This window comes from Hypomesus nipponensis, chromosome 18 (genome assembly GCF_054491055.1).
Source record: "Hypomesus nipponensis isolate SF chromosome 18, ASM5449105v1, whole genome shotgun sequence".
In the NCBI taxonomy this organism is placed as follows: Eukaryota; Metazoa; Chordata; class Actinopteri; order Osmeriformes; family Osmeridae; genus Hypomesus; species Hypomesus nipponensis.
This window is the reverse complement of record NC_140378.1, coordinates 3,933,813-3,954,701: the sequence shown is the minus strand read 5'-3', so window position 1 is coordinate 3,954,701 and position 20,889 is coordinate 3,933,813. Positions and strand designations below refer to the sequence as shown.

The 20,889-nt window shown below is 44.8% G+C and overlaps 1 protein-coding gene across 1 annotated transcript; it reads right to left on the bottom strand.

Moving 5' to 3' along the window:
* Positions 1-514: 514 nt before the first annotated feature.
* On the bottom strand, positions 515-20,400 carry slc9a8 (solute carrier family 9 member 8). The gene is made up of 16 exons (XM_084681069.1): positions 20,067-20,400; positions 19,012-19,193; positions 17,975-18,055; positions 16,760-16,818; positions 11,406-11,489; positions 10,762-10,863; positions 10,416-10,450; positions 9,493-9,636; positions 6,153-6,288; positions 5,797-5,902; positions 5,499-5,615; positions 5,177-5,259; positions 4,646-4,757; positions 4,107-4,324; positions 2,665-2,811; positions 515-1,524 (listed from the first exon to the last, which is right to left on the bottom strand). Exons 1-16 carry the CDS (start codon positions 20,294-20,296, stop codon positions 1,411-1,413), a joined length of 1,950 nt encoding a protein of 649 aa, XP_084537195.1. The 5' UTR covers positions 20,297-20,400; the 3' UTR covers positions 515-1,410.
* Positions 20,401-20,889: the final 489 nt, after the last annotated feature.

Sequence of the window (20,889 nt, the reverse complement as noted above, 5' to 3'; positions counted from 1 at the left end):
ATACATGCAAGTGACATACTGGATCACTCATGGGTTGATATAACATGTTGTTCAGTCTTGTACTGCCATGGATATGAGACCCGAAGGAAAACTAGAAAAGATAAATAGATATTAGCACATCTATACAGGATATTAGCACGTCTATACAGGTGTCTGAGTGCAAACTGAGATCATAAATGGTGGTGATGTATGTCAATGTAGCTTTGCGTCAAAACCAGGCCGCTGATACAGGGCATTACTATCTGGAAGACAAACACATGCGTCTCAAACTGTCCAAATATCTGCTTTTTTACCTTAAAAAGAATTTATGCTTCAATATATAGCAGTGGAATTTACAGAGTGGTGTTGCCAATCCCAAACACTGGCATGTCATTTTTCTGTTCCTTTACTCGAGGAGATCTATCTGCATAAAAGTGTAATGTGTATTTGATCCAAGTTCTTCAGCAGGTGAACATCAAGGATGGTACAACACAAATGTAATCCTAAACTCGACATCAAAGAACATAATGGCCAATTTGGTACCCTTAAACAATTTAATGTTTTGCCAATGCAATGTCAACTTCCACCAGCATCATTCAACAACTGTGACAGTACAAAAGCTGTTATCCCAGCAAAATATCAAATATGTAATTGATAAATATAAAATAAGATAAATAAACACAACAAAAATTAGATTTTCCCCTCATCCCCACATTCATCGGTGGCATTCCCTGTGTTTCACATTATAATGTGGCAAAGACCCTAACAAATCCATTTGTAGACTTTACAGAGATCAATCTTAAATTAAGTAAGTATTTGCAGAAGCACAACAAAATGTGAAACTGTGATTGAAAGTGCTCTAATATTGCCTCACTTGAAAAATATCTTTCTTAATATTTTTGTAATCTTTCCTTCAAAACAAAACGTTTTCGAACTGAGGAGCTGCATGGTGCAAAGAACGCTAAGCCCTGCCATTAAAGCATGTCGTGAACCAGCACCAAATCAGTTCGATCACACATGAAGCACAGCGCTCCTAATGCAGCAGAGGTCTCCCTTCAAATTCCGATTATTTTGTGACAGTGCAGGACAGGGGATCACCAGTTCCCCTATCCCAAACAAGTAGCTAGTTGCAGTGTTATTACATGGCACAAGAGCAGCTTCTATTCCGGATTCACTGATTTCCAAACCACTCCATATTCTGTGAAGGCCCCTGGTTGGTTCAGGAGAAACTCTCTATTTCGATGTAGTGGGCTGGGTAGTGGTGTACGGTCAAGTGAAGTGGTACAGTTCAGTGTGGGCACTTGTGGTGTCTGGTCACTCTTCCACACACAGAGGAAGGTACAGTGGTCCTCTTCTGGAACTTTCTCTCTGGTCCCAGACGCACATGCTGAGCCCGCCCGCCCGCCGGTGGCTGTGCTGGTCCGATCGTCTTCAGAGGAGCTCGGTTTCGTCTTCGTCGTTCTCCGATCCCGACGGACCCTGTCGGACTTCCTCGTACCATTTATTGGTCAGCGTCTTCATCTGGATCCGACCGTGCCGGAGGTCCTGAAACAACCAAGTAGTACACATTTTAGTCCCCATGTCGTGAGGTTTGGGACAGTAGAACAGGAAGCCGTTCCCTGTCTGTCAGGAAAATGCCTTCCTCGCTGTCATAGCTGGTGGGCCAGTGTGAAGGTTTGTGTGCTATTCACATAAAAAGGTAGCCGGTTTTCCCTTTAAGCAAATTAAGCAATTGAATAAATTAAGCATTTTTGCATGAATGTTGTTGTGAATTTTTGTTGATGGTAGATGGTACAAATGTTGGTACAAATATTGCCATACCACTAGCAAATTTTATGAAAAAATGTTTTGTGAGCATACTGCAGAAAAAGAACACCAAAAGAAGCCAGGGTTTCCCGCAGCACTTTGCAGTAAAGGCGGCCGCCTAAGCAACCTGCCACCTTAACTACGTGGTCAAAAAAACTAAACGGCAGTCTCCCTTCTCTGCAGAACTTTGTTTCTTGAGGAACCCCCCCCCCCCCCCGGTCCGTCAGCAAACCTCACCCTACCACCTTAACAAACACATTTTCTGCAAGAAACCCGGGAAGCTTTTAGTTTTTGTATTCAAATGTGTCTGAGAGATTCTATCACACCCGCTAGTGGTGCGTAGTCACAGTTCACACGCACAGTGAAGGTCTCCACCTAGGATCTTGGGCAGAGATAAGGATGTCATCCCTGTTGACCGCTCCACCTGGGCCCGTTGTGTCCCTTCCCGCTGTCATAGCTGCTGTTCCTCATGCCGAAGTGGAGACCTCTCTCAACAGCTCATTTAGCTGTGGCTTTTTAACCTTCGTTTATGCACCCTGTAAAACTTTGACTACCCGTTCCACCGACGACGCTAGCCAGCTGACTGACACCTCCATGTTGTATCTAATACGTTTCTTTAGTCATGTAACAAGTTCTTCACTAAACCTTCTGTGCGGTCTCTGTCTTGTCACGGCCTTTGCGACAGGTTTTCAACAACATGCATACACGCACACTTGCCAAAGCAGTGCAAAGGGAACAGCGGGGAAAGGATAGGGAATCCGAAAGGGAGCGATGGAAAGTGGAACGTGGAAACATTCCCCCGCGAGCAGAAGGCGAGGTGGCGTGTGGTGCATGACACGCAGACAGCCACGCGAGGGGCTCCCACACGTTGCGCCTTACCTCCTGGGTGAGGCGGCGGGTGAAGAAGGGGTTGAGGTACTTGGCATCCAGCCACATGAAGCCCTTCAGGTCCTGCCGCTGGTAGATGTGCGCCTCGTACTCCTCCTCCGTCAGCTCCGACAGGTGCTCCGACTCGATGGCATTGCCCTGGGAAGAGGGGGAGGGGAGGGGGGAAGGAGAGGGACGGGGACGGGGGGGGGGGGAGGAGAGGGACGGGGGGGGGGGGAACCAGAAGAAGAACGAAGGCGAGAGACACCCGAGGTTGGATGGGAATTGACAGGACATGGTATGGGGTAGGATGAGGTTGAACCACAAACAGGGAGGGAGGGCAAAGGGAAATGGAGGAGGAGGGAGGGGAGCGGGGATAGAACGAGGGAAAGATCACAACAACAAAGGGGGAAAGAGGAAAAGAGACAGATGAGATTTTGCTGTAGACTGTTGTCTGCAACTCTAAGTTTGGAACACATCAAAGACATCGGCGCGCACTCTCGCTCTCTGTCTCCCCCCCCTCCCCTACAGATACACACGCATGCAGACACACACACGCACACAGACAGACAGACACACACACATGGATCTGACTGAGGGTTGTCAAAGGAGTACGATTCTGCAGGAAGATCAGACAGTGGAGGAACTTCCAGAGCTACCTCATAGAGCTCTTCCAAGAAGAACCCGCAAAATATCCTCATCTCGAGGAATACTTTACATGCCTGTGTGTCTAAAGAAGCGTTTTTAAGATAAAGAAGTCGCTCAATTTTGAAGGTTTTGTCACGCCTGAAATTGATCTGAATGTATTTGTTTACAGATGTTTACAGTATACAGACATTGTTCTATTCCAAAGCTGTTGCTTCATATATCTCCATCGTCATTGCTGCTGTTGTGAGTTTCCTACTGTGTGCATGTGTTACCTTTGTTTTATTACATATTGTATGTCTTCATCTGTAACTGTTCCTACCTGTAACCCGAACCCTCCCATTTCCTTCAAATGAATGAAGGAGTGTGCAACACAGGCTAAACACCATTCACACAGCCAGAGTCTATGCAGACGCAGCTCTGCGTCACACAAAACTGTTACAACTACCAGAGTGAAACGACCAGAAGGCCCTCGATGTCGAGGGGTCTCGTCTGCGTGTACCGGCACTTTGTGCGAGTTCAAAAATGTCAACCATGAGCAGGTAGTATCACGCATAGGTATGTGTGTTCATAAATTTAAAAAAAACTGTCGGCTTAATAACCCCCCCACCCCCCTTCGAGTTGTGTGTCTGATGCAAGCAAAAGTAAACCCTTTGATGTGCCTCGCATGGGGAGAACACGGGGGATGCATGCCAGCCAAAGGGAAGGACGTGGAACGACAATAGGGAGGGAGACAGAGAGAGCGGGAAAGATAAAAGGGGAGAGAGAAAGCAGAGAGGAACCCCGCCGTCCTAACGTTTCTCTCTCACCATTTTCTCCGTCTTGCTGAGGTTGATGTCTTTCTTGCTCTTGCGCCGCGATGTCTCCTCGATGTCCATGATGCGGATCAGGGGCATGGTCCCGCCTCCCATGAGGAGGATGGTGAAGAGGACGATGACGATGGTGGTGGTGCCAATCAACTGGCGCTTTTCGATGGGCTCCAGGCCCAAGTGCAGGCTCAGGGCATAGGGGATGGCACCCCGCAATCCTGACAGAAAGGAGGAGTGGCCGAGAAGAGGGAGGGACGGAGAGGAGAGAGAGCGAGTCAGCTAGACAGGTCAGAGAGCATTTGGTCCAGTGACTCTGGTCAAGTCCTCGAGACGGCTGGAGAGAAACGTGACCAGGAAAATATGGAACACGCGGGATCAAAGGAGAGACATGTCCAACTTCGCAACTGTGAAGACACCGTGTCAGAAGATGAATATTGCCCTTCGAAGCACTTCTTTTTAATGCGTCATGGAAACTTGTCTCTGTTTTGACCATCATCGCTCCAGCGAATCCACTAAACTCCCAGGAACCCTTTTCTTACCACTGAACCACATGATAAACATCATCTTGGGCGTGATCTTGTGGTCTCGGAAGAAGTTGAGCATGAAGGAGAGAGGGAAGATGTTCACAGCCCGACCCAGCAGCACCAAGACCTACACAGGGTCAAGGAGAACGTCACATACACCGGCAGGGACATTAACTCACATACGGCATGCATGATAGCAACACAAAATGTTGTTGTTTTTGTCATGACAGTCCCTTAATCAAATCCTGCCATCTTAATTTGTGCATAAAATGTCAACTTAAATGTTGCCACGACAGAACATGAACGTTATGAACACACAGCAGTTTGTTTTGGTCACACTGCTGGTCTAGTGAATAAATGACACTGTGTTTGGGCAGGTTTGCAAGGCAAACAGCATAATGCCATAGTGAGACTTCTGTGGTGTTCATCGTTACAATCTCTGGACGACTGCGTGATCACAGCTTTTACTCATATTGTCGTGGTTGTCCACATTCACAAGCATTTTGCCAGAAGCTTGAGAAAAAATGACAGATGAAATATACTTACTATGCACCAGACAACAAAGGACAGCTCAAACTTGTGAGGAAAACTAAAAATGGACAGCCCCAAGAAGGCAAACACACATGTCTCTGTAATGAAAGAGAGAAAGAAATATATAGAAAAAGAGAAAGAGAGAGAGAGAGAGGAAGAGAGAGAGAGGAAGAGAGAGGAAGAGAGAGAGGGAACAAGAGAGAGAGAGACAGAAACACAACAATGCAGGCTTCAGAATACAGGGAGTTTAGAGGATACTTGGGGTGTTTTTGAAACTTCCATTTTCCGGAAGTAAAATATGAGCCTAATAGCATGTGAGACTGTGTGGGATACTGACCACACATGAAGGCCACAGAGCGGAGGGTTTGCTGCATCAGGATCTGGGTGATGGGGGACAGGTTGTGATGTGTGTAGTGCGACATCACAATCCCTGAAAAGAGGATGGACATGATTCCTGCAAGGAGAGGGGAAAGGAGAGAGGTCAGCAAGGGAGGACTGAACGTGAGGACTTGTTCCTAATCGGGTGTGGTGTTGTGTACAATGTTTCCATGGGGACATGGCATGTGTGGGTGAGAGGGGCTGTAGGTGCGTGAACTATATGTGTGTGTGTGTGTGTGTGTGTGCAATAAACCCACCAGACAGTTTGATCCCCTCAGCGAGTCCGTAGGGCAGGTAGGCAAAGATGATCATCATTCCAAACTCCAGAGACGGAGTCTTCCTGAGGTCAAAGTGCTTAAGAGACTGGGGAAATAGTTAAGGTAGGCTAACCGCTAACAACCACACAGGAATATCTCTCTCCTCTCATTACAGAGGTACAGGAGAGCTCTCTCATATTAAAGTGTGTTTCCTAGTTACCTCTGGCGAGTGGGCCCTGTTATTTTGAGAATGATTCCATCCACAGCAGTCTACATATGCCTAAACTCCTAATAACCACACACCCTGTACTGGAACTTCCTAGGAGAGTTCAACCCAGAGGCTACAAGGAGGATACGATGGCGGAGATGAGTCCCGTGAGGGTTCCGAGGGCAGCAGAACCAAAGAACATCTTGAGGAAGTATCCTAGCGCCTGCACAAACGTCTCCCAGCCCGTGGCCAAGTTATCCGAACGGGCAAATCCCTCTGCAGTGCTTGGGGGAGAAAAGGAGAGACTTTAGGGTGCTTGCAGTGTAAGCACATGTACCGTTGATCGAACTGTCTCACTATGTGCTACCTCCGTCTTGCACTAGAGTGCAGTGTCTCTCCATTGGCTGATTGGTCACCTGTTCTCGTGTGTGTGTGTGTGCGTGTGCGTGTGCGTGCGCGTGCGTGTGTGTGTGTGTGCGTGTGCGTGCGCGTGCGTGCATGCACAGGTACTTACAAGTGAGAACAAACATGATAAAAAAAACAGGTCTGCATCACCTACATTAGAATGGTGTGGCACTACAGCACATCTAGGAAAGTTCCTCTCAGTGTTGAAAAACAGAGACAAGGAAACATCATATCACGACACACGCTTGACAGTATGCATGTCCTATTTGATCACCGGTTGGATTACACTGATAGTACAAGCCTTATAAAACAGCTAGACATTTGTTTTACTGATTTAGTGTTTAGTTAAGGCAGGGTAGACAATGTTGTTGAGAAGCACTTTTTGTCATATTTGCTGTAAAATGAAATCCCTCCAATATCGATGGGCATTGCAGGACTGTAATCAACACAACCAATCATTAAGGTATGATGGGCATTAATAATTAGACGGCATTTGAACCAAATACAATGATTAGACGGGCTACTTGTCTGTCTATCTACCATCAGGCAGTTATCAGGCAGCACGTTCATGCGTTTTGGTTAAGTGGCTTTTAAAGGAAGGGGTTGGAATATTTAGGTTTAAATCCTAAATTTGAGCTAAAATTGTTAGGTTTGAGAAATATGCCTTACTTGGAGAGTAAACCTGGCTTAATTGAAGAGGGTTTCACCCCAGACACAGACAGGTCATCACATGCGTTGTCAATGTGAAAATCAAAGACCCGCTAAGTACACAGGAACAACGTTTGTGATTTTTCCTTTTAACTTCGGCACATGGAGGGTTCGAGTAGAGTCAGGTTACGGATTGACTTTAGGAAGAAGCAATGGCGCTTTGGTGCCATTTTGTCCTATGTCCGAACATCAGTGGAATGAATCATAAATTGATTCATAAATCCATCATTGATTCAGTTTGAAATGTCTCTGGATGCAAACAACACTTCAAAATCAAAAGTTTAACATTTGTATGTGATTTCATTTTTGTTCTTTTTATATCCAGGATGTGTTTAATAAAGGGTTAAACATGTTAACAGAATAACATAACTCATAAGTCTTTGGGTTTGTTGTAACAATGATAAATTACAACTTTTGGAGGAGGGGGGGGGGGGGCAGTAAAAATAGTCTTGGGGCCAGTAAGTTTCAAACCCACTGGCCCAGTGGGTAGTAAAAATAGACTTGGGGCCAGTAAGTTTCAAACCCACTGGCCCAGTGGGTAGTAAAAATAGTCTTGGGGCCAGTAAGTTTCAAACCCACTGGCCCAGTGGGGCCAGTGGCAAAAATGTTACAGTTGAGTCCTGGTATGTGTGACACAGAGGGTGCAAGACGTTGTCATTTTTCACCCGGCAGGGAGTCAGTTAAAAACACAGACTCATCAGAAACAGCCAGAAACAGCCACTGTCTGCTTTGATTGAGGAAATTAAACTGCGGCACAGGGATCGCCAAGAACCATAAGCAAATCCCGGGTCTCCAACTGACCAGGGTAACGTACGCGAGGTCGAAATCTATCAACCGAATTACTCATATGAGCAGGGGACCGGCTGGGCCCTCCCAAGACGCAAATATTGTCTCGGGACTGTTTGCCTGGTGAACATCAAATACCTGGCAGATCATTCCTAAGTAATTCATTACTACCTGGCCTACCTGCTGTGGGTTGGATCAGAGTGTGGTGTGGTTGTCTCTTCATGGCACGGTAGCAACAATGCTCTGCGGGTTGGGCTCTGGCATATGCCATATTAGGACATCATGTAATGCGAGAGGACCAAGTGTGGCTTTCTAGGAAAGGGGTTCCGGTTATGGTGCTAACCGGCTGAGCAACAGCCAGTAAACTCCTATCTATAATTTATGGGTTCATTTACTCTTCTGGGACGAGGTGACATGTGAGATCACTACACACACATTAGCCTGGGTGTGACATGCATGGAGACAAGAGAGGAAACACCGAATGAAAAAGAGGGGGGAGGTGGGGGAGAGAGAGAGGAAGGGAGTCAGGTGAGATTGTGAGATTAGAGGAAAGGAGGACAGATACAACAAACATATGGCGCCGATAACGGCCGAGCTACCACAAAACCAGTCTGTCAAGAATGAGTGCGTGGTGTCTGGGTGTGGTGTGCGTCTGTGAGTCTCTCTCACCATAACAATAAAGTAAACACTTCACATCATGTTACTGAACACATGAGATCCCCATCATAAGAGCCTTATCTTTTACACTTTACTGATGACCTTTGATTCTACAAGCTGTTTGTTCCTCTGGTATGTGTTTAAGGAAGGGTTCTGGGAAATATGTGTCACTCGTTTTTTCGCCTTGGTGTGCCCTCATCTTAAAGCAGACAGGAGACAATATTTTACATTCTTGAACATCATTGGAGGTCAGCTTAAGGCCCCGTAACACCATAACGTTCTGGTCGACATTCTATGACGTTAGAGGAAACGTTGCTAATCGTCCATGTTGGCTGGTATAGCCCCAGAAGAGCGTTGTGTGGACGCTGGTGACGCTGGTAATCGGCGGTGATCGGCGGAAAACACTGGTCCAAAAAAAAAGATCTGAAGAACGTTTGTGGAACGTTTGACTAACGTTGCACGCGTTTGGTAATCGTTAGTTAGTCATTACTAGTCGTTACCCTAGCGTTACTTGGTTGTTATTCATCGTTTGCTTCGTTTTCATTGTTTGCTTTCGTCAAATGTCGTCACAACCCAGTGACACGTCGTCATACGCTAATAGTTTTCAGGGGTGTCTTACTTGGTCGCTGTTACAGACTCTTCATGCGTCAGTCCCACGCTAGTCATGCGTTATAGTCACACATTAGTCATACGCCAGATGTGTCCAACTCGCCCTAGAACGCTCAAAATTGAAAGATTAGAACTTTCAGAGAAGATGACCAGAACGTTATGGTGTGACGGGGCCTTTAACAAGAATGCGTGTGTGCATGTTGTAGCCCTAACACTGCAGTTGCCCTGAGTTGAAGCCCATGCGAAACTAATCACATCGTTCCATGGATGACACGAGGGTGGAACACCGGGCAGAGTGTTCTAGAGCAGAGAGGACGGCGTACTTGGTGAGCACGATGGAGACGGCGTCATTGAGGATGCTCTCTCCAAACACCAGCATGTTGAGCACAGGGTCCACGTTGAGAGCGTTGAAGATGGCGATGGTTGCCACGGGGTCCACGGCTGAGATGAGGGAACCAAAAGCAAAACTGCAGATATATGAGAGAGAGAGAGAGAGAGAGAGAGAGAGAGAGAGAGAGAGAGAGAGAGAGAGAGAGAGTGTGCGAGGGGGAAGTGATAAAGAGAAGAGATTGTGGTTGATAGTTAAGAGACTTAACAGACCATATTAAGAGAAATACTTCCTTACTGAAAATACTTGGTGGTTTTCTCTGAGGATGGAGCTATGGTTAGGTAGCCTGACGTTGTCATATTCATAATTCTAGTCAGAATATGAGTCTGAAAACTCTCCGTTGGGCTTTGAGTACGGAGCGTGTTTCAACCGAACTTGTAAAACAAATGCCTCTACGCTCAATTGGATAGACCTACAACCAATCAGAGCAACGTATTATATTATTTGTTGAAAACGAATTCAACCCAAGGGCTCTTTCGTGACGTTGTTGATTATGTTACTGTTGACCATCTGTCCATCATCGTATAAAGCCCGCCCTGGCAATTTCATTGGTCCGTCCCGATTCTGGGTTTTCTGTAGTTGTCCCCAATACGAGACCCTCCAGACCCAACTTCCCGACCAAATTTTTTTGTGAGCGGGAGAAGTTGGGCTGGCAGCCAGGCTAATGGTTAGGCATTACACCAGTCAAGTTAGTGTACCTGGGTAAATGTGCAATCCCTAACCTTAACCTTGGGGTAACAAATAAACTCACCAACTATTTCTCTAACTCAATTAGGCTGGGAAGGAGACAGATAGGAGCCTGAGTGAATCTTCTCCACTCTGTACAGTGCGGTGGAAAGTTAATCAGATCCAACTCACCTGTCTGTCATGCTCATCTTGTAGATGACATCAGCCTGTGATAAAGACAGGAAGAGTGGTTGGCAGAATCAACAGTTCTGTTTTCCTGAGCAACAGTAATACCATTTTCCTGTGCAATGTTCAGGTTTGCAAAACAAACATGTCACCAACACTGTTGTAATGTTGCACTCCCAAAGGAGAACTCATTTGAAGTGGATGACCTGCAACAACTCACAATGATAAAACTACTACATTTCCAAGAACAAATTCTACCAAAAACATACATTTTTAATGAGGTGCTTGTGTTCCCAGAATTTGTAGTTCCAGTTTTTGCTGTGTCATGTTGCATGACAAGCAGAACCCTCACCTGTCCCAGGAAGTAGATTCCACCTCCCACAATGAAGGCAGAGATGGCTGTGCCGATAACAGCAAACAAGGTGATGGAGCCAATGTTCTGGAAAAAGTTCCCCTGACCCCCACACACGCATAACAATCTTCATTAAACACGGCAACACATATGCAGTAAAACGTCAAGTCAAAAAAGGAATCAACAACCATTTACTAAAACGTGGTTTCACCATCAAGCACATTTACAGAATGAATGTGTCCATCTGTGTCAATGAAAACAAAGCGAATGTCTCACGTAAAAAAATACCAGATGTAGGACGATGCCTAGTTTTAATGATAGGAATGATAATGTATGACAGGGAATGTCATAGCAGGGTCAAGTAAAACACCTCAATCTATGTACAGAGCAATGTTTGTAGGGAGTCAGGTGGCTGAGCGGTTAGGGAATCGGGCTAGTAATCTGAAGGTCGCCGGTTCGATTCCCTGCCCTGCCAAATGACGTTGTGTCCTTGGGCAAGGCACTTCACCCTACTTGCCTCGGGGGAATGTCTCTGTACTTATACGCTCTTATCGCTCTGGATAAGAGTGTCTGCTAAATGTAAATGTTTGAACAATGTTCCATTAACATCCAAAACACACACAAAAACAAACAAACAAACACACCTTGTGCAGTGAGTATCCAGACTCAAAGATGATGGGTGGCAGGAGCAGGAGGAAGAACATATTTGGTCGAAACATTTCCTCTTCCTGTCAAATCAGATGCAACAAATAAACATTGGTCAAATAAAGCCAACCCAATGCCTGTACTATGTTCTACATAGCCTGCAAGGCAGTCACAGACATAAATCAGCGGTAACATTAATGGTACTGAATGAGAAATCATCATTCATTTCTGATAGAATGAAGGACGTGGGTCCTGATTGGCAGGCGCACAACACGAAATGACAGTGTAATTTAGGAACCACTCTGCCTATAGGTAATAGGCAATGGATGTGCCACTAAATTCATGTCGTTATTATAACCAACCCTTTTCTATATACTTTTTGAAGGGCGATTTCTCCATACTTGTGGCTAGAAAGTCTAAATTGAGATTAGCTTTATTCCTGTCCCTAATTGGCTGGAACTAGAATCAACAGAAACTGCATCCTACTGCTGTATTCAAAAAGCTTTAAAAAAAAATACAGAAAACACTCGGTGCTCCTCGAACTTCAAGTAGGTCGAGTTTCAAACTAAAGCTTGACTCACAATGTACAGTACACACGCCTAAAACATTCTTCCAAACCTACGTTAGTGAAATGCAGTGCACACCATATCATATTTACATGGAACACTTGATCTCATCGTGCACACAGTACTCTCCAGTTATCTTCCATTTCTGATCATGTTTGAAACATAATGGCATGATTGTCGCCCCTCAGTTCAACTGGCTAAGTTCCAGCATCTGGCATAGGCCTCATGTGCCACAGTGTTACGCTCTGTTGCACCCTACAGTATGTTACTGTGTGTGTGTGTGTGTGTGTGTGTGTTTGTGTCTATTGTATGACTATTGCACTGGAAATTAAATATCCTTTACATGATTATATGTGTCATACCCCTTGGCCTATTTGGTACATAGTGACCGTTTCTCCCCCTATTGTGAGAGTATGTGTGTGTGTGTGTGCGTGTGTGTGTGTGTGTTTGACTCACAGGCCCATGCGGATGACAGGACTATTTCTGGGCCCTGTGTGAGACTGACGTCATATCAGTCGTCCTCCAGAGATTGAGGAGGGCAAACCTGTGTCTCATGTTACATTATTTTACCCAGGCCAGTCAACAATGTCTCCTAAACCGACTGTAGGGCGGGGCAGCCCTCCCACACACTACCTGAGTCACAGGGGGGAGGAGTCATGTTTCTGAACTCAGGTTAACTTCATGTTCCATGCCTAGCAATCTACACAGGCACACAGATCCACACAGATGCGGTGCAGAAGGTTAAAACGTTGAGATTTGTTGTTTGGGTGGGTATCTCGTCTGGATTACCTTCAAGAATATGCCTAGAGAAAGGCGTGTGCACTTTGAGATGCAGATCTTAGTCCTAAATTTGGCCAAAAAACATACACAAACAAAATACAACTTTCAAAACTCCAATTTGTCCTAATCAAACATCAATCATACCAGACTTTCATCATTCTTAATCATGCCACACATTCACAACAAACATGAAAGCAAAAGAGAGACTTCCAGTACAGAGATAGCACCTGTGTAAGGCAGGGTTAACTAGCCTGGCTCTGCCCTTCTACGTACTTCCGCTCAACTTTCATTTTGCTTTTGTACTCAGTCTAGGCAGAGAATGTGTAATATGGGGAGAACTGTCACTTTAGGGAAACATCCGGTTTCTGAACTGGTTGCAATTCCACTCTTGTTCCATATGAGGGCGCTAACGAGTGAATGCAGAATGAATGGAGGTCTATGGAACTATACCCCTCAAAATCCACTTTTCTCAGGATGTATATTTTTGTCTAGTAATTTGAATGTTGCATTCAAAAGGGGAGGCAAAGAAAATACACACTGCTGTGTGTTAGATTGTTTTAGTGACTAGGTTTAGTAAGACGTGAAGGATATTCGTTCAAAAGTAATAACTACAGGTTTTGTTATTTTGACTTATTTGTACTTTACTTACAGTTAAGTGCAACTGTCATGATGCATTATTTTAATCCAGGAATTTCTTTTAAAATAGTATCTTCTGGTTTACATGCAGGCCTACATGAGAATATGATAAATGTTTGCTGTGGACGTATTTAGGCCATGGAATTGGCAAAACATTTGAGAATCCCCCCCATGTTGAAATGAACGAATGACTCAAAAAAAGATTCATTCATTTTACTGATCTAGATTCAAAAAACCGAGTCAGTAAAATGATCCGAAATTCCCATCACTATTTGCTGATGTTCCCTTTTGTGCTCGTCCCCTGTTCGAAACCGCGAGCACAGTTTACAAGCAACTTTTCTTGACGTAAGCAAATAGCCTACATGGGGTGCTCTTTTACCCATTTTAGATTGGCTTTAAACTTAGCAAAAATCAGGAAAAATTATTATATTAAAGTATGAGCCAGGTTCGAACAAAAATGATGAGATAGATTTAGATATGTTGACTGGAGTTAATATAACGACCAAACGAGTCGGGTAGCAAATCGGAAATGCAATACCACCTACATCCACCGGGGCCGTTGGCTCAAGACGAGGGGTGGGGGTCTGGGTGAAGGATTTGGCTAAGGCGAATGCTAGCAATTGGTTATGACAGATCCAAAGTGGCACTGGGCAGATTCAATAGTTTTAAACTTCAACAGTTGCCACCTTCAAGGAAGTTAACGCTTGTCAATGGAGCAATCCCAGATCCTCTGTACAAATGGAATGTACGAGAGTTTGGTTAGGACCAGGCTAAAGGATAACACCTTATGACGACAAATTCAACTTTGACAGCTGAACACAGGCAAAAAGCACCAAGAGCTGCTTTTATTCAGCAGGTTCACCTTCTAAAAGATAGAGTATCTAAGGCTCAGGGTAGGCTGTAGGCTAGCCTGGGATCTTGAAAACTGGTGCTTGCAGGCTTTAGAAAAACTATTACCAGGAACCCTTTTCAGGTCATCAGCTAAATCATGTGACCTCTAGCCATTGGTGCGAGGCAGCGGAAGAGGTAAAAGGTCAACCACATTTTTGTTCACTTCTGAGACACAGGAAATCAGACAACCATGCTCGAATTCCCTCTGAATGGTATTTCTGCATGCATGAGCATGTAGAGAGCAGATGTGTAATTATCCAAAGGTGAGGCTCACACAAGTCCAGATTCATGCACACTGCACAACACAGCAACACACTCGCAGACCTTTTCTGACATCGAAACCGGCCCAAACTAAAGGCGTTAAAACCGGAAGGGCCTGAAAACTAATCTCATCAAATGTGTTCATGTCAAAGCTTTAGCAATTCAAATTATTGCCACAAAGGCACCTGAAAGTGAATTGACGAGAAAAAGGAGAGTCAATGTAAATGAATGACCGAGGGAGAGAGAGAGAGAGAGAGAGAGAGAGAGAGAGAGAGAGAGAGAGAGAGAGAGAGAGAGAGAGAGAGAGAGAGATAGAGAGAGATAGAGAGAGAGTAGATACACAGGGGGGCTCCTATTAGCTGAGGCAGAGGTCCCTGTATGCTCAGGGTTGAGTCAGAGTGTAGTGACTTTAAGAGAAAGGCAACAGTTCTGGAAATTGACTTGCTACAGTCACAAGTACAATCGGAGGAGTGCCCTCAGAGCTTCACAGGCACAAGATGGAACAAGGACTCTCTTGTCCTTCCCTTTTCTTGTTTTGACGCCTTGCCTCTTATGCCCGTAACCAAATTATGTAGGCAAAACCTCATACACCTGTTTTCCCTCCGCGCCTTCAAGTGAAAGCATGTCTACACCCACCCCACTTCACATATGAAGCTCATCAGCGAACTGTGTCAGTGCACATAGGAGAAATGAGATGAAATGTGATGGAGGGATCGAGGGAAGAAGGAAAAAAAAATAGACCAGGGGCAGGAGTGGGTAGGAGAGTGGCACAAGAAGAAAGAGCTACAGTAACTATTATTGAAGATAGAGGTGGGAGGGGGAAGGAGAGAGAGGCAAGCCAAGGACAGCAGGATGTCATAGCCCTGGGGCTTGTGTGAGGGCTGCGTGGTTAGCAATTAGCACAGTTTCCAGGCTATTCCTGACTGCTCGGAACCCTGACTCAGTCTACTAGCTTTAGCAGCTAACCTTTAGGGGAGAGAGGCAGAAGCTAGAAATATGCATAACTACAAATGTTGTTTAAATGGAAGGGTTGGGGAAAAAAGGCTACGGCTTGTTTGATGGACAACATTTCCCATAAGGAAATGTTGTCCTTGTGAAAATCCATCTAATCTACAAATGTAAACACAACCAAGGAAGTCACCACTCAAAAGGAATTTGAGAACATGCTCAAACACTCACTTGGACTGAATGGCATTCTCCAGAATTCTGCCAGTCTCAGAATTCTGAGTGACTGCCAAACTGTCCTAGTAGAAGAACAGGTTACTGTACAAAATAGGCACCAAAACCAACGTTGCCACTAGCATAAGGAACATGCAGGAACATCACCCAGGCACTGAGGCTACTTCACTCAAACACAATGAGTCCCTCTGAATAAGGACTGAGCTGGTACTGCTATGTTCATAGCAACACAAACACACACACACAAGCTGGAAGATAAGAGCTTTTGGACGATAAAGAACAAGGGGCCAGTGGACACAGGCTAGGGTTAAAAGGGGGTAGAGGGGCTCTGATTACTGAGCCAGATGACTCAGCACCACCCTGGGGTCCCGGGTCTCTGGGACAATGGCCCCTGTGTGCAGGAAACCCTGACACAACCTGTCTCTCTTCCCCCTGTCCCCTCACTGGCAGCGGAATAGGAATGTTAATTAAAGGCTGTGAGAACTAAAGGATGGCTGAGGGACAGAAAGGCAAAAGAGAGAGAGAGAGAGAGAGAGAGAGAGAGAGAGAGAGAGAGAGAGAGAGAGAGAGAGAGAGACAGAGAGAGAGAGAGAGAGAGAGAGAGAGAGACAGAGAGACAGAGAGAGAGAGAGAGAGAGAGAGAGAGAGAGAGAGAGAGAGAGAGAGAGAGAGAGACAGAGAGAGAGAGAGAGAGAGAGAGAGAGAGAGAGAGAGAGACAGAGAGAGAGAGAGAGAGAGAGAGAGAGAGAGAGAGAGAGAGAGAGAGAGAGAGAGAGAAAATGAACGAGAGAAAAGCAAGAAAAGTGAAAAGTGAAAGACCGCAATCATTTCTGTTGCTATTATGCATCAGGCAACATTAACAATAGGCCTACATGTGTGTCTACTGCCTGTGTAGGCCTGGGAAGTTCTTCTTAGGTTACAGATTGGGTTACACTAACAGAGGGGCTGGATTCAGTGTGAAATGGGTCCCGAGTGTGTGTTAGGCCAACTCCTGTCCATGTACTATGCTGGAAAGTACCAAAGTGAACACAGTACTGTACCTTCCAGTTGGCAAGCTCCTGAAACTCAATGATCTTGATGAAGCCTCCCATGAGGATGCCTGTACAGGACAGAAGATCCACACAGAAACTGAAATCACCGTCAACACCAAAAAAAGAAAAAAGAATAATAAAGTGTATCAATGTGTGGCAATGCCCTGATTGCCATGCCTCATGTTCATGTGTTGGCAACGGACAACACAAAAGGAAATGTGCTGGACAACACAGGTTTGGTGGTGATTCCGGGGCACATTGCTTAGTGTCTGTTCTCCAATTCATGATATATGTGTACTAGCCAACTGTTGTATTTCTGAGATGGGAAATGATACACTTGGAAGACAAAGGTCTATTGTCTTAGTAATGTCACCCACTATGGTGACAGAGTCCCCTTGGGTGAAATAACCTGGCTCTCCTATTCCATGACTCAAAAAAGGGTTTTAATTAAAGGGAGAAGAAAAGCGAAAAGGCTTGAAAAGGTCAAAGTGAGAGAGAGGGAGAGAGAGAGATAGCATGGGGGACGTGGATAAAGGAACGGAGGGAGGTGGACTGGAGGAAGAGCCGAAAATGTATTGGGGAACGCGAGATAGTTAAAGGTCAGGCGAGGGCAAGAGAGAGGATGAAGACAGAGGGGAGGCAGAGAGTGAGGGAAAGGACGAGAGAGGAAGGGTGAAGGGAGCGAGGGAGGAAGAAAGAGTCTGCTTCCTGAATACCAAGTGAGGAGGAGAGTTATCTCTTCTGGGCAGAGGGCCGGTTATGCCTGTACTCCCAACCCCAGAGAAGAGAGCAGTCTTTGATGCATTATGCACAGAAGAGGAAAGAGAGAAAGGTCATGGGGTCAAGATGCACTGGCGTGTGTGTGCACACGTACGTGTGTGTGTGTGTGTGTGTGTGTGTGTGTGTGTGTGTGTGTGTGTGTGTGTGTGTGTGTGTGTGTGTGTGTGTGTGTGTAGAAGCTATAGAGGCTGTAGGCTTTGGGCCGGTAAAACTTGAAACTGAAACATTCAACTGAAAACTGTATGACAACAATTCCAAGATAATAAACACTACAGTTATTTTTTCACAACTTCCCCATCTACACAACACTCACTGTGTGAAAGTGGGGTTGCCTAACCCTGAGAGTCTAGTGAAATAAGGGAAGGATAATCAGGAAAAACATGTACAACGGATGACTAAACATTGTCCTTAGTCAACCCCAAGGCTAATTCATGCAATACTCACCTAAGGACACAACAGCCACACTCTCGGGAAGGAAATGCAGTTTAAATTTGATGAGCAGATGCACCAATATGATGCAGATACCTGAAAGACAGAACAGACCCCAAGTGAGTAAGCAAAAACAACACCTCACACACACACACACACACACACACTCTGAATCACTCACAAACACACACCCATGATGGGTACTCTTTTAAACCTTTATTAATATCTTGGACAACTCTGTTGACCGCGGTGGTAGAGCCATAGGACAGTAACAAAAACTTAGCTGCCTGAAGATAAAATATATTGGTCATACAGGATTGGTATCAGGAGAATTCTAATGAACAGGTGATTCGCATAAAGGAGGAAGTGATGTAGCCATTGTGGGTCACCTCAGTTTGCTGACTGCAAAATGCAGCCAGATGTACTAAAACATCCTGGTAATGGCATTCAGTAAGACTATACTATGTATAGGGATATACAATACATTGTTTGGCATACTAAATAGGATGAATATTAGGATGCAGAGAACTGACTGGGCCACTGACTTGCCCCAACTCTAATATTGCACATCTGATTCAAATAATAGTTGAGAAGTGAACTGAATCAGGTTAGTCCCATCTGGTGTTGGAGGGTACAGAAGTGTAGCTTTCCAGGATCAAGGTTGAAAAGACATGGAAGAGACAGACTAGCCTACAACTTGTAGCTTTTGGTTTACTTGTCATGTGTAACCAGTACAAGGGCATTGGAACTCCTGGTTCTGCACTTCTTATCTGCTTCTTAGTGGTATAACCAAAATCCTATACCATTCTAAATCCTAATTTCTAGATGAATAATTCTAACGCACGAGGGGAACAAAACTTAACCACAATAGGCAATTTTCTGGTGCTGGTTTCTGAGAAGGCCTTAGGGTCAGAGAGCATCCCAGGAGACATGTGCCTCTCGTTAGCTAAAGTGCAGCCACATCCTTCTCTTTTCCCCTCCATTTGGCTAATGGATGGACAGTGGCTCTTAAGTGGTGAAATGTGACGGAGAACAGTCCTAAAGCTACCCACCAATGACCAGCAGGCTGAAGAATATGGTCATGCCACTGGACTGCTCCTCTTCCTGGGCCTTGACCCCTGTCTGCACAGGGAGGATGGGCTTAGGACTTGGGGGCACTGGGGTTGTCACCTTGACAACCGGGGTGGTGGCATGGTGTGTGTCATTTCCAGAAGTCACTGTGTCGTTCAACCTGCTGCATTAAAATGAGTTACAGTTACATTTGTTCATTCAGCAGACACTTTTATGTGTGCAGATAGCAGAGCTAAGATCATCAAGTATTCAAGGATTACGTGCGCACCGTTCTAACTGTAGGGCCTATTATACAGAGCTGTACTGAACTGTCTGTGTTTACATGACAGTGTAACACAACCAGTGATAACAGCGTTATCAGATTAGTCTTGAGTGGTTATGATGACAATATATGTGACCGTTTCGGTTAGTTCAGAATCAGAATCAGGTTTGTTCGCTAAGTAAGTGTATACAAACAAGGACTACTAGAGGACACGTAACATAAATGTCGTTCAGCTGAGTGATAAGGATCCCACAACAGACCATGTCTTATATAGACTCACAGCATCTGGTCATTCTAAACAACAATCAATCAATATAAACAATGAACACACTCTTCTCCACAATGGATGTCTTAACAGGAAAAAGGTCTTATCTTTAACAGATTTCCCCAAAAAATTGTCTTAAGTGACCCAAACTTTGTGTCTCTAGATTTCCCTCCCTGGTCAAGCTACACCCTAAGGTCAAACAAACATTCCCTAAATAATTCAAACCCTCTTGACCTAAGTGCTTTTCTGCTAAATGTAAGCTAGTCCCAGGATGTTCCTTAACAATGAACAAAGGAGCTTACAATTCAACCACAAATAAAACATTCATTTTGCATACAACCTCAAATTATTTTACAACCCTCACATTAACTGGGATTCATTCATGACCAGGATGACAACAGGCAGATGACTGAAAGTCCCAAATTGGGAATGGATTATTTGACAGCTGTCACTTCCAGGACACTTGTAAACATGGAGCACAACGCACACTCGCAGAAGCTTGTCCTTACCTGGTAAACAGTCCATCTCCCAGGTTCTGGTGAGAGGCAGTTATATCGTCATTGTCTAATTGTTCATTTTTATTATTACTAGGTGTAAAGACGATCTGATCTTGATTTGCTGCAGGGACGTCTTGCTCATGCACTTCCGGCGACTCTTTCTCACCATTGTCCGCCGTGCACACATTCAAAAACATCACCAGAAGGCAAATCGCAAATGTACACTGCATGCCTTTCATCATTAAAACTGTGCTTTTACACCGCAGTGCAATTATTCAGTAACAGAAAAGACGAAAAAGTCCATGTCGACTGTATCCTATTTTAACGTGGATCAGTACACGTACAGTTTCTCTTCCTGAATGTTGAACTTCTGGGATTTGTAGTTTTCTTGGTGACATCTCGCCTCCTGGTATAAAAACAAAACAAATCACACGACGTTTAAATGGCAAATACACTCTGCAATTACCTATATTATGAATACCAATTCATTCATACCATTTGTTTTAGAATTGTATTGACACAGATGAGCCATGCCATCAAAACCTGGCACATTTTCACTTCAATACCCATGGTGCATAGGAAAAGCAGGATGTTGAAGGGAATTGTAGTTTTGAAGACTAGTGGGCGTAGCCTTCATTGAGAGAGAACTAGTTATGCACGATCAAGCACAGAAGATATCCTATTATAATTTTTATTTTATTTTTATTTTTTATATTTGTTTTGCAAGTTGGAAAGATGTTCCAGTGGAATTACTATGCACTAAAACTTGATTGGCAGTTAAGCCTACTCCCTCTTGGATTTTATTGTATTCACATAGGCTCGATGATTAACTGTA

Coding starts and splice junctions, on each gene's coding strand:
- slc9a8 (XM_084681069.1), bottom strand. CDS start 20,296: ATGATGAAAGGCATGCAGTGTACATTTGCGATTTGCCTTCTGGTGATG. Junction 18,056..19,011: donor CTTCAGCCTGCTGGTCATTG/GTGGGTAGCTTT, acceptor TCTGTCTTTCAG/GTATCTGCATCATATTGGTG. Junction 11,490..16,759: donor AGGAGCTTGCCAACTGGAAG/GTACAGTACTGT, acceptor CTGATTTGACAG/GAAGAGGAAATGTTTCGACC.